At 33.6% G+C, this 13,603-nt stretch overlaps 1 protein-coding gene across 3 annotated transcripts in view; it reads right to left on the bottom strand.

The window, feature by feature from the left end:
* DMD (dystrophin) overlaps positions 1-13,603 on the bottom strand; it is a gene marked incomplete at both ends in the record, with an annotated part of 2,093,893 nt that overhangs the window by 1,363,846 nt on the left and 716,444 nt on the right. For all 3 annotated transcript variants that reach the window (XM_079728248.1, XM_079728247.1, XM_079728246.1), the window contains one exon: positions 8,827-8,914. In XM_079728248.1, coding sequence (XP_079584374.1) covers positions 8,827-8,914 — 88 coding nt within the window. The remainder of the gene's footprint in view (positions 1-8,826; positions 8,915-13,603) is intronic.

Raw genomic sequence — 13,603 nt, forward strand, 5'->3', positions numbered from 1 at the left:
CTGTACACCTGAAACTAACACAACATTGTTAATCAACTATACTCCAATATGAAATACAAAGTTAAAAAAATACAATTGACCTCATTGGACACCTATCAGGGTTCTGAGTTAACATGTGTGAATTGTTACACCAAGCATGACATATACTAGGCAACCAATAAATATCAGTCAATGTTAATATAAAGAAATGAAAAAGAACATGTAGGAAACAAGGAAAAGAAACCAGATCTGTCAAATGGTAAATTAGGGAGAGGGGGAGTCTTTTTAATTACTGAAAAGGGTCATTTATGAAAAATAATAAATATTTTTTAAAGATAGTAATTTTATATAATATGGCACTAATATGGGATATAGAAAGTATATTTATATACTTTTAAGAGAAATTATATCAATCAGTGATGAATCCATAAGAGTTTATTAGGGAATCTTGGAATAATTGGTCATAAATCTGTAATCATTTGAAATTAAAGTTACACAGGATAGCCACGCTAAAAGTTAAAAACAGAAATTTCTAGATGTCACTGGTGAAGATATGATTTTGACTGCAGAAAATCAGACATTTTATTTATTAATGATTTGTATGGAAATACTGTATTAATTCATATATGAATATGCTTCCTGCTCAACTAGAGTATAACCTGTCTTTCTAAACTATAAACCCCCCTAAGAAAAATCTCTCCACTGGCAGTATCTGATAGAATTCTCAGCTTAGAGTAGGTATGAAATAAATACACTTTACTTGTGAACTCACCCAACACCAAATCGATATCTTACTTCATACGAATACAAACATTAGGGGAGCAATAGCCACAGACACGAAAAGCCAAACACAAGACGCATGCAGTCTCTCTTGCTTCAAGTCTGCTTTAAAATACTTGGGGGAGGGATCAACAGCACTGTCACATGTCACATTACTTAATGTGTGTCTCTCAAACCAGAAATGCCATTACTTCAACTTCATCAATTAACTGGCCATCTATTATCCAGTACTAGTAATGAGATTATGAGAAAGTCCCTTAAAACTTTTGCAGAATAAAGGTACTAAGTGTTTCCCCAGCAAATACTATGAATAATTTTATTATTATATGTAATTGTTTTATGTGTATTTCATAGAATTATGCTTCTTAACTGAAAATTTTAAGTTTCATGACAGTTTGTAAGTATAAATATCTGCAAAGTTTTAAGTATCAATCATTTGAGCATCTGTTTTTCTAATTTTTTGTTAGCTACTTAAGAATACAAACACTAACTCACCACACATTATGAACAATACTTATGGAAACCATTTTGTAGCAGCACATTAGAATCTCAGGGATAATGGATCATAATCCATTCACATCTCATATTCTAAACAACCCCTGAAATAGTCTATGAATAAATATATTGCACCCAGAGGAAATGGATCATTACTTGAAGTGCATCCATTAATTTTATTACTTGTGTACAGTGCATAACAGACTGTTAGAATAATTTTAATTGTGCACCACCTTCCATGGAAGTACTTCAAAACTGCCACTTAAAGTGAAGTATTCCTCATCAAGTATATTCAGCATTAGCCATAAAGTCAGGGTAGAATAATGCAAAAACCTGTGTTTTCAGAGCTCTTGAATTAGAAGAATATTTGGAATGAAAACTTAAAATAAAGTTGCTAATAAATAGTTCCTATTTTTGTTGCATATTAAATGAGGGTCATTGCAAATACATTTGGCATTCAATATAACAGCCTAAAATGTGACAGAAATTTAATTAGAGTCCATGAAAATGAGGTCTGAGTATTATAGGCTAATTCTAGAGGTTTTGTGGTGACACTAACTTTTATACAACTGCCACGTCATCTTATTTTAAAAATAATAGCTTTTAAAAATTAAGAGGTTGACATAAAATTCATATCCCTAATAAGAATACATAAATTTATGTATGTAACTTTTTTCATTTTTTCTCTTTCTAAACAGTATTGAATTATAAGAGCAAAAAGTCAGATCCCTACTCATATTTGTTTTTTTTTTTAACATCTTTATTAGGGTATATTTGCTTTACAACGGTGTGTTAGTTTCTGCTTTATAACAAAGTAAATCAGTTATACATATAAATATGTCCCCACATCTCTTCCTTCTTGCATCTCCCTCCCTCCCACCCTCCCTATCCCACCCCTCTAGGTGGTCACAAACCACCGAGCTGATCTCCCTGTGCTATGCGGCTGCTTCCCACTAGCTATTTTACGTTTGGTAGTGTATATATGTCCATGCCACTCTCTCACTTTGTCCCAGCTTACCCTTCCCCCTCCCCGTATCCTCAAGTCCATTCTCTAGTAGGTCTGCATCTTTATTCCCGTCTTGCCCCTAGGTTCTTCATGACTTTTTTTTTTTTTAGATTCCATATATATGTGTTAGCGTACAGTATTTGTTTTTCTCTTTCTGACTTACTTCACTCTGTATGACAGACTCTAGGTCCATCCACCTCACTACAAATAACTCAATTTCGTTTCTTTTTATGGCTGAGTAATATTCCATTGTATATATGTGCCACATCTTCTTTATCCATTCATCTGTTGATGGGCACTTAGGTTGCTTCCATGTCCTGGCTATTGTAAATAGAGCTGCAATGAACATTTTGGTACATGACTATTTTTGAATTATGATTTTCTCAGGGTATATGCCCAGTAATGGGATGGCTGGATCGTATGGTAGTTCTATTTTTAGTTTTTTAAGGAACCTCCATACCGTTTCTCCATAGTGGCTGTATCAATTTACATTCCCACCAACAGTGCAAGAGGATTCCCTTTTCTCCACACCCTCTCCAGCATTTATTGTTTGTAGATTTTTTGATGATGGCCATTCTGACCGGTGTGAGATGATATCTCATTGTAGTTTTGATTTGCATTTCTCTGATGATTAATGATATTGAGCATTCTTTCATGTATTTGTTGGCAATCTGTATATCTTCTTTGGAGAAATGTCTATTTGTTTTTGTGACTAATATTCCACAACAACAGTGATCACTTTAATTTCCTCCCTTCACACACACATACACACACACCGGGCACAGAGTCTCTTCCTTTGGAGATTAAACGAAGAAAAATGTGTCTGTCAATTAACAACATTTATTGAGTGTGAACTCTGTGTAGACCATTATCTCAAGTGTCACGTGGAAAAACAGGAAACATAAATCAAACTGCCCAGCACTCAGGAAAAAGTAAGAGAAGAGGAAATGGGTACAACCATGGAAAGCTACTCATTCATGGTGGAGAGGATGAACCGCTACAAATAGTACCATTTCCATGCCCCAATGATGTACAGAGCAGCTACAAAATCTCTTCCCATTAAAATACACAATTAGAATAGTTACTGCCACTGAAAATCCTTCACAATTATGTGAAAAGATAATGAGAGGTTTGCCTCTGAGATGAGCCAAACTGACCCCAATCCCTGCCCTTACCCATCTGACAAAGTTCTGTCGAAATTCAAATAACATCATTCATGTAAAGTACTTAATGAACTTTAAACCAAAATACTAAGTTACAGTTCCATACTTAATATTATAGATAAAAGGAGACCTTGTCTGTGTTATCAGTCTGTGCTATTTAATTACGATCCTTAGCAGACTTACTATTAGGTATCACCTTAAACACTGTAACACTCATCGGATGATGGTTTTGAAATGTTCTTTTAGTCTGATATACTAATAATTACTACTATTATTTAAACATTTCCTTAATCTGATTGTCTTCAGGCTCTTAATTAACACACAGAAAACTACAGTTAGAAATTCAAAGTGAAGCACAATTTAATGTAGAAAACATCACGAACCCTATTAGATAATTATAGCATCTCCTCTGGAAATTGTGGTGAAAGCATTTTATAGCTTAAGAAAGGGGAAATTGAGCTATGCTTATATGTTTTCAAATGAATGTTTGTTTGTTTGTTTGTGATAGGTAAGAAGTGGACTTATTTAGAGAGAAACACCCTCCACAGACAAAGTGTGGGCCATCTCAGAAGGTGAGAGTGGACTTAGAAGAAACATACTCCACAGACAGAGTGTGGGCCATCTCAGATGGTGAGAAATGCACCAGGGTATGGGGTTGTCAGTTTTTATAGGAGTGGGTAATTTCATAGGCTAATGAGTGGGAGGAGTATTCCAGCTATTTTAGGAAGGGGCGGGGATTTCCAGGAATTGGGCCACCACCCAATTTTTTGATCCTTATGGTTTTGGAACTGTCATGGCACCTGTGAGTGTGTTATTTAGCCTGCTGATGTGAGCATATACTGAGGCTCAAGGTCTAATGGAAAAAGTCAACTTGTCTGCCATCTTGGACCCATCAAATTAATGTTTTGATATAACACTTTTGGTAATTTCAATATTAATAAAGGAAAACAATTTATCAAAACCAGGGTTTTTTTGTTATATCTGACTGATAAGGAGATGATATATTTGAATCAAGAACATTATTTTACAAAAAGAATTTAAAATGAAGTCTAATTGTAAATAGATAAAAACAAGTAAGCACATTTTTAGGTATAAAAATGTTCTAGATTGTCCTAAAGTCCCATAATCTCACTCAAAAGATGAAAATCTTTTGCTCTAAAGTATGCAGATCAGTTAAAAAAGTAAAATAAAATCTTAGGAATCCAGATTAATTAATAATCAATACTACTGATATAGTAGCAAGATTCTTTACCGTATTTAGTTGCTAAAATTCTCTAAAATTTTAATTATTTTAGGTCATTTTGTGTTTAAGTATAAAAATAAATCTTAAAGAAGGTTATATTGTGTATTTTAAAAATCTAAATAAATAAAATTTTGGAAATTCTCCTTCTCAGTATAACACGGCTACCAGAAACATAAGTAGATCACTAGGTACCCTATCTAGTCTCCCATTTACTCTCATTAAAGTTCTAGGATGTGAATAATTTGTTGAGACTAAGGCTGTGAAACTAATCTTATATATTGACAGTAAGCTTCATAAAGATTCTATCTGTGAAAAATTTCTCCAGTAAGAGGAGGACCTCTTCACCATCCAACACTTTATCACACTATTCCCCATACTTAACCAATCAATTGATTTTGATATAGGAGCAACAAATTAATATTAGTAAAATAATATTAGTTACTAAATATTAGTTAATATTAGATAAATCAGTCAAAATTATACCAAAATTCCATGTCAAAGTCCCCAAAATACATTTTTTAGATAACACTCTCTATTAGTAGCACTGTAGCCTCCCAATTTAGTCTATTATGATCATGAAGATCCTTTACATTCTTCTAAAAGAACTGGAACACCTATAAGGAAAATGTTCATGTATAGCTTTAATGTATGCAAATAATGTATGCAATCTCTTTTTTGATTTAAAAAAGGTTCCAAACGAATTAATAAGAATCTCTTACTGAATATCCCTGCATATTATTCAAATATAAATCATTCTACTGAAAAATTCACAACATAGCTGATACTAAAACTTACAGTATATTTAATATTAACTGTATTTTAATATTCTTCATATAACACTTTCCATTTGATAAAATGCAGCCAAAACAAAAATTATCTTCTAATAGATCATAACTTCTATGTAACTGTGCAAAACTCAATGTGCTACGAGAAACAGTGTTTTCAGGACATGCAATTGATTTTTAACACAACCTTGCAACATCGAATGAAAGCCATTTCTTCTACATTGGCAACATGGTTAATCTCTGCATTTTTAACCATTTTAAGACCCTACTCCACTCCCTGTTTCTCAGCACCTTTCTTAAATTCATTCAAGAAATGCCTTCAGGACTAACAGATTTTGTTTTTTGCCTTTCTTAAATGGTGCTAAAAAATTATGCTTTCAGTAGCTATTTAAAAATGGCCAAAAGTGATTTGAAAATATGTTTGATATACCATTTGTAGTCAAAACTGATGTAAAATATAAGCAGTGAGGAATTTTTTTGCATGTCTTAGAGTTTCATTCTGAAGGAAAAATTAAGAGTTCCAAAATCATTCTAGATACTTTAAAACATGCTCTAATCTTATGGCAAATTATTCTAAGTAGAAAATTCAGTTTCCTGTGTGTGTGTTTGTGTGTGTGTATACATATATATAAAACATAGTTCATGAAATGCTTTCTTTAAAATATAATAGCTATATTTATGCTAATCTCCATACATACTTTTAAACTATGAATATATGTTAAAAGTTGTTATCATGGGGAAACACACATAGAATGTATATATATTTGTATTACTTGCATAACATTATAACATTGTACAAGAATGATCTGCCTTTATCTTAATTTTTAAGGATAAGATATGTGGTTAAATGAATAGACATTTACATGAGGTCATAAATGAAGTACCATGATTCAGCTGGCATTTTCCTTTCTATAAACAAAAGAACAATAATGTGTATGTTTTATATGGTTATGAGTTTTATTACAACTCCATAGCCACACTTGAGAAAGGAAATTCTGAACTTGTAAATTTAAGAGCTTTACTGAGATAACTGTTGGGAAATCTGGTTTAGAGAAACCTCAATTTGTCTTTCAACTTCAGGAACCACATCAGTAAACTCTAGCTTTTGGCTCTATGTTGGTGGAGCAATTGTAATATAGGGTTGGCGGGGGGGCCTCTGAAATATACCTGGAGAGGTACTCCAGGCACATATTGTGCATCTGGCTTAACTCACAATTTGCTCAAACAATCACATAAAATAAATACTATGCAATTTCTTCTGTGAAAAACAAAACAAAAAGGAACAAAATATAAGTTTGAATCTTGGAGTCTACTTTTTAGTAATTATGTAAATTGTTTGATTAAATGGAGCAGAGCAGAAGTATCTATGCTCTAGTTATAGCCCAATTTTGAACCTAATCACATATCACTTAGACCAAATCTTTATTAGCATAACAAATGAGAAGCGTAAAATTTGATCAATATAGTCAACCAATGAGGAATGTCTCAAATTGCACCCCTACCCCTTACTGTGCTTTGCTTTCTACAGAAATTAGAATTTTCCTTCAGAAGTATTATTATCTTCTGACCAAAATTACCAATGTCATTATCTCAATTACTGCCTTAATTTTGCTTTGCTAAACAGAATTTAATCAGTCAATTTATATTTATTAGATACCTAGTATATGTCCTGATTTTTCTTCAGGCTTCCAAAATTTAAAGCTATAAGGGCAATAATCTAGAAAATTATGTTATCACTAATCATATGATCATTTTAACCCGGTATGTAATTTCATCACAAAAAATCATTACCTTCATTTCTAAATTTTAACTTCTTTTGGAATAATTCAGTGTATGCTACTATCAGATAATCTGAGTTAAGGTATACTTGATATTTGATGATGAAATGAGACCATTTAAAAGTAGAGATTATTTAAAAGTATAGATTTTACATCACTTTATAAAAATGAAAAAGTGATAATGCAGTTCCTACGGGGAAATTATATAATAGTTTAAGGATAATTTTTTAGATCATATAATTTTATTTAACATGAATATGCTGTTGTCAAACTCATCAGTTAAACCACCCAGCAAACATGCATCTAAAAAACAACCTTGGGGCTTCCCTGGTGGTGCAGTGGTTGAGAGTCCGCCTGCCGATGCAGGGGATGTGGGTTCGTGCCCCGGTCCGGGAAGAGACCACATGCCGTGGAGCGGCTGGGCCTGTGAGCCATGGCCGCTGAGCCTGCGCGTCCGGAGCCTGTGCTCCGCTACGGGAAAGGCCACAACAGTGAGAGGCCCGTATACCGCAAAAAATAAATAAATAAATAAAAATAAAAATAAAAAACAACCTGCTTTTTGTATTTTGCATCTTCTATATATTCATTAACTTGTTAACCCAATCCTCAGTTGTCATATTCGCTTGTTTTTATTTTTAACCAAATACAGTCATGGGGCTCATTAGAAGAAGAAAATGAATTGATTTCCTAGGAAGATCATTGAATTTTTTAATGCCAACATGGCAATTAAGGCAAAAAATAATTCATACACAGAATTTATGCCCCAGAATGCAGGCAGGTACTGGAAAAAGCTGACATGCATAACAAAAACATTTGTTACATTTGCTTATGATATTCTTGTAAACATATCCTTTGAAAAATAAAATAAACCTTGTTTAGAAATAGCATTACCCCTGATTTTCATAAATTACTTACACCTACTTATACTTATAGAAATGAATATAATAGTATAACAATGACAATTGAAAAGAAGTATGTTTACAATTGATGTCAATAACATTTTGTTCAGACAGCTTTTAAGGTACCAAGTGTTAGCGAAAATTAATTTTAATTCATTATTTAAAAATATGTTTTGCTAGCTTTGTACTTTTACCTCACTCAGAAGTAGGTGAAGAAAAAAAAAAAAAGTTACCCTGAGGAGACATTTTCTTTTAAACATGTTAAAAAATGAAAAGCAACATAGAAAATAAATAAATTATTAGCAAACAGGTATGGAAAAAATATATTGCAAAATTATTTTAAATCAGATTATAATCACTTTACATATATTATATGATTGCTTACATTTCCAATTATTTCTGCAAATCTTGTTTTCTTAAATCATTTGGACAAATGCTAGCAGGATTTGCACTAAAACTGATTTCTCGGCAGCAGATTGATAGAATATTCTACCACAAGCCGTTTTCTTCCATTGGACTCAAAGCTGAATTTCCTCTAATAATTTGCTTAGCATTAAGAAAGAATAATAAAAGCTCACAAACTCACTTTAAATTTTCATTCAGGAAGGGCTTGTCTGATATAATTCCACTGATAAACATGAACCTACGTGTTTCTCAAATCCCTAAGAAGATTATCTAAATCAACTCTGTGTAATTACCATTCAGCAGCTGTTCCACCAGGGCCTGAGCTGATCTGCTGGCATCTTGCAGTTTTCTGAACTTCTCGGCTTTTTCTCGCTCTATGGCCTGCAGCATGATAGCAAAGGTGAGTATTCAATAAAAGGATTGTGAAACTATACAGTAATTATAACTTCCACTTGCCCTTTCAAGCCTTAAGATATTTCACTCTGTCAGCTTATCATGTGAATCTAAAGATTTTTTCTCAAGTTCTTGGCACTAGAAGCATCAAAATGGCAATGAATCACAAGACATTTTCATACTGAATTGTTGTTTTTTTGTAATAAGATGTCTACTCTTAACTTTTTTTACATAATAATTTCTGAGGCATTATAAGTTAAGACTGCCCCACAAAAAGAACCAACAAAGGCAAATCATAACAATGAAATGATAAAGTGTCAGATAATTAAAATGGAATTTATCTTTTAAAAATACAACACTGATAATGCTCCTAATAAATATATAGTCTTTATTAAAAATCAAACAGAAAATCCAGTAAGTATATACAATAGGAAAAAAGTATACTAGCATAAATAATTTACCAAAAAAAACCCCATATTTATCTAAGTACAAGACTGCAGGTTAATTTCTCTCTCTAGGATTGTCAAAGTACTCCCATTTCAAGGAAAATCAGATTAAGTTTCATAAAGCTTTCTAAATTCCTTTGTTCATTTCTCCTAACCAGAGTTAACTTTTGAACAACAAAAACACAATTACTTAACAAAATGTAGCATTTGATACTGCTGAGTTTAGCTAATAATGTCTCTACAGAGGCAACAATTTTAAGCCATGATGTAGTAGAACTATATTACTATAGTCATTAAAACCTGTGGCTATAACAATATGTTATATGTCCTGAACCTAACAACCTGCAGAAAAAGCAAGCTATAATGTATTTAACATATAGTGAGACAATATTTTTGCGATTTAATAGTGGCATTATACAAAGATTTCACTTGAGTTTGTGGCAGGAGGTTATTCTACATCAGACTGTTTTTTTAAAACTTTTAGATCTATAGGCATTTAAACAAATATTCCAAAGTTTAATATTGGAGTACAGGTGGGAGGCATATAATTGATACATGCACACTCTGTGGAGCACTGTTCAGTAGAACTTTCTGCAAGGATGGACATATTCTGTATCTGCACTGTCCAATACATCCCACTAGCCACGCATGGGTACTGAGTGCTCGAAACATGGCAAGTATGACTGGGGATATTAATTTTTAATTTAATTTAATCTAATTTAAGTTTTAAAAGCTACAATGTGTCAAGTGTCAATTGTAACTGCACAGTGCAGATCTAGTGTCTTCCCTCTGAAAGCAAATAGTTAAAGACAGATAAGATATGTAGACATAAATATAGATATATACAATATGGCAACATCAAAAACACTGTCAGAGAAGTAAGTAATCATCTTGACTGGACTATTCCCCGAGCACACCAAATGCTGGGAATGCTCATAAAATAATCCATATATTTTTAAATATTTAAAAAGATTCTCCAATTTAAAGAAGTAGTCACAAGTGAATACAGAGCTCTTTAAATTTATTTTAAAAAGAGTTGATGAACTAGAATTACTGGATTTAAGGTCAAAGAGTGCAAAATGCTAAAAGAGCCTATAGACAATAGAATACATCCAATCAGGAAAAACTGTAATATACAAGAAAACAAATTAAAATTTAGCACAATAAATGAAATAAAACACTATAAAAGGACAGCCTTTTTAAAAAAAGTATTTATAGACTAGCTGGAATATATACATTTTAAATTATGCCATCAAGGGCAGCAAATGAGAACTCAGTTTCATCTCATCAGCAGCAAAACTCCAAAGGTAATAGAAACATTTTACTATCTTGGATTCTACTTGAAAATTTCTAAGTACACAGACTATGGTGCTTGGGGATTATATGCTCCCAGGATGCCGTATCAATTAGCAGGTGAAATTTCTGGGTTATCTTGAAAGTCAGCTTCGCAAAGACATTACTGAATTGTTTACACAAGAGTGTACAGAACCATGGAAAGTTCTAGCTTGCTACTTGAACTGAAAAGTCCATGAAAATAAAGTAGCCACACACAATATACTGTTAAAGGTAAGAACCTAAATGAAGCTCCAAAATTCACATATTCTTAATTCTCAACTTTGGTCTTCTAAATTCTCTGTCCTTAGCATCTAATTGGCACACGTTTCCCAATACTTTAAATTTGTTCTCCATTAAAAGGTAAATGCTATTTGCAAAGGACTCTGAGCATTTAGAAGAGAAAAATAAGCACATTCTAAGTAAATATATAATATTCAAATATTTACAACTACCAAGAGCTACAGCGGGACGTGGGGCATCTCAAATTTTAACCACATCAGCTCAAAAAAAAAGAAAATAAGAAAAATACTTGTACTACAACAAAACAACAACAAGAACAATGAGAACAAACTGGTGTTCTTTGAGTTAAACAGTTTTAGAATTATCCTTTTCTAACAGAGTGGCTTCTATTTTATCTACATTGAGTTTTGTTTTGTTTGTTTGTTTTTTTACATGAAATTATATGAAGAGTAGAATCAGAACACCATCTTGTCTTTATAAATGATGAAAAGAAATGATTAATGGCCTCCTTAATGTCATGATCATAATCTCTTTATTCTAAGCATCTAATGGAATAATCAATTAGTATTACTAACAGAGAGACAAACATAGTTGAATATCTCAGGGGTAATATTTGAGTTTAAATACCTTGTTTGGTTAGCCACATTATTTCAATTATTCTAATTTATATAACAACAATAACCACCATCATCACCACAACAAAACAGTAATCTCTGGAGTAGGTACTATTATTCTCCCAATTTGACAGAGGAGGAAAGCGAGGCACAGAGAGGTTTGTGAAAGATTTGAAAACACTGACATAACCATGATAAAAATGGAATGCCTTACACTGTGTACCAAATTACTGTGTATTACATGATTTCATATGTATTTCATAATAATTCTGTGAGATAGAATCAGCATTATTTTATCCTATTTTACACAAGAGAAAATTGAGCACAAATAAGATTAAGTCATATATCCAAGATCATAGAAGTAGAGGCAATTTCCTGGTGGTCCAGTGGTTAAGATACTGCACTTCCATTGCAGGAGGCATGCGTTCAATCCCTGGTCCTGGTCGGGGAACTAAGATCCCGCAAGCCACATGGCGTGGCCAAAAAAAGAATCATAGAAGTAGAAAGTTTTAGACCAATATTAGAAACCTGATGATCTAGTTACAAGTTAAGCTCTCTTTCAAACATACTCTGCTGCTTCTAGGGGTATTTCAATGAAGATGTATCAAACAGATTTGAACATATCTTATTCCAACTCACAGTAAAAGTAACCTGATAGTTTGGATGTAGTCAGGGATGGTATACAAAATATTTACCCATTAATGCAGCATGAGCACCAAGGTATCAGAAGGAACGCCTGGTCACTTGGTATGGACATAACAGTCTATAGGCTCATTGGCAACTGTGTACAGCTCAATTACTGTACCCCATTGCCGATGTATACTACTTGCAAACTGAGTAACTGCTGCATAAATAGAGATACAGGTCTGAGAAAGAAGCAGTTAGTAGCCTCCACATATTTGTCAATGTTTAGATGATACCTGGGTTCTGATAAGCAACAACATTTTAAAGAGGAATACCGGAAAATTAAGAGAAAAACTGACATAAATGTGCCTTGAGGAGTATGAACAAGACAGTGAAGAGCCCGGAAAATTTCATTTCAGACACACCTACAGACAGTTGATTACAAATGAGAAAATTTAGGGTAGCAAGGAGACAGGAAAGAAGGTAATGAAAAGTTTTGGAGTCACTCTGTTCTCAGGTGGTTCGAATTCTGTCCCCACTGCTTACCTGCTGTTTGACACTCAGAAAGTATCAATGGCTGATTCTCAGTCCTCAGCTTATTTATCACCATAATTTGATTCAGAGGATCCCTCTTCTTGGGAATATTGATTTGGCTTCCTAGACTACAAACACATACTTCCTCTGACCTCAAAGACTGCCTTTACTCAGTCTCCCATGCTGGTTCCTCCTCATCTCCCCGACCTCTAAATATAGTGTGTCCTAGGCCTCGATCTATATTTCCATTTGTTCAGGCCAACAACTTCGAATCCTTCTTGACTCTTTATCTCAAACCCCACAGACAATCCATCAGAAAATCCTATGGGTTCTTACCTCAAAGACATCCAGAAAGCAATGTTATAACTGTGCTCACTACTACCACACTAGTCAAAAGACCCCCATCATCTCTCATGAGTCTAGATGTTTCAAAATAGCCTACTAAATGGTATCCCTGTTCCTGTCTTTGCTCCCTAATGACACATTCTCAACACAGCTGACAGAGAAAGCCAGCTCAACTCTCCAAAAGTTTCCCTTCTCACTCTGAGTAAAAGCTCAAAGCCTAACCATGGCTTCACCTGACCTTAATCTCCTTAGCCTCTCTGACCTCTTCTGCTACTAAACACCTTGATATTTCAGCCCCAGACACACTCTTTGTTTTTCTCTGACACTCTAGGCACACTCCTACCTCCTCGGGCTATGCATTTATTCTTCTCTCTGCCTTAAATGGTTCTACCTTGGGTATTTGTAAACTTCTCATTAGATCTTTACTTAAATGGCACTTTCTCAGTGAGACCTTGTACTGCCACTCTATCTACACACACACACACGCACGCACGCACGCACACACACACACACACACCTTAGCTCTCATTCCCCCTTCA

The sequence above is a fragment of the Hyperoodon ampullatus genome (assembly GCF_949752795.1).
Source record: "Hyperoodon ampullatus genome assembly, chromosome: X".
In the NCBI taxonomy this organism is placed as follows: Eukaryota; Metazoa; Chordata; class Mammalia; order Artiodactyla; family Ziphiidae; genus Hyperoodon; species Hyperoodon ampullatus.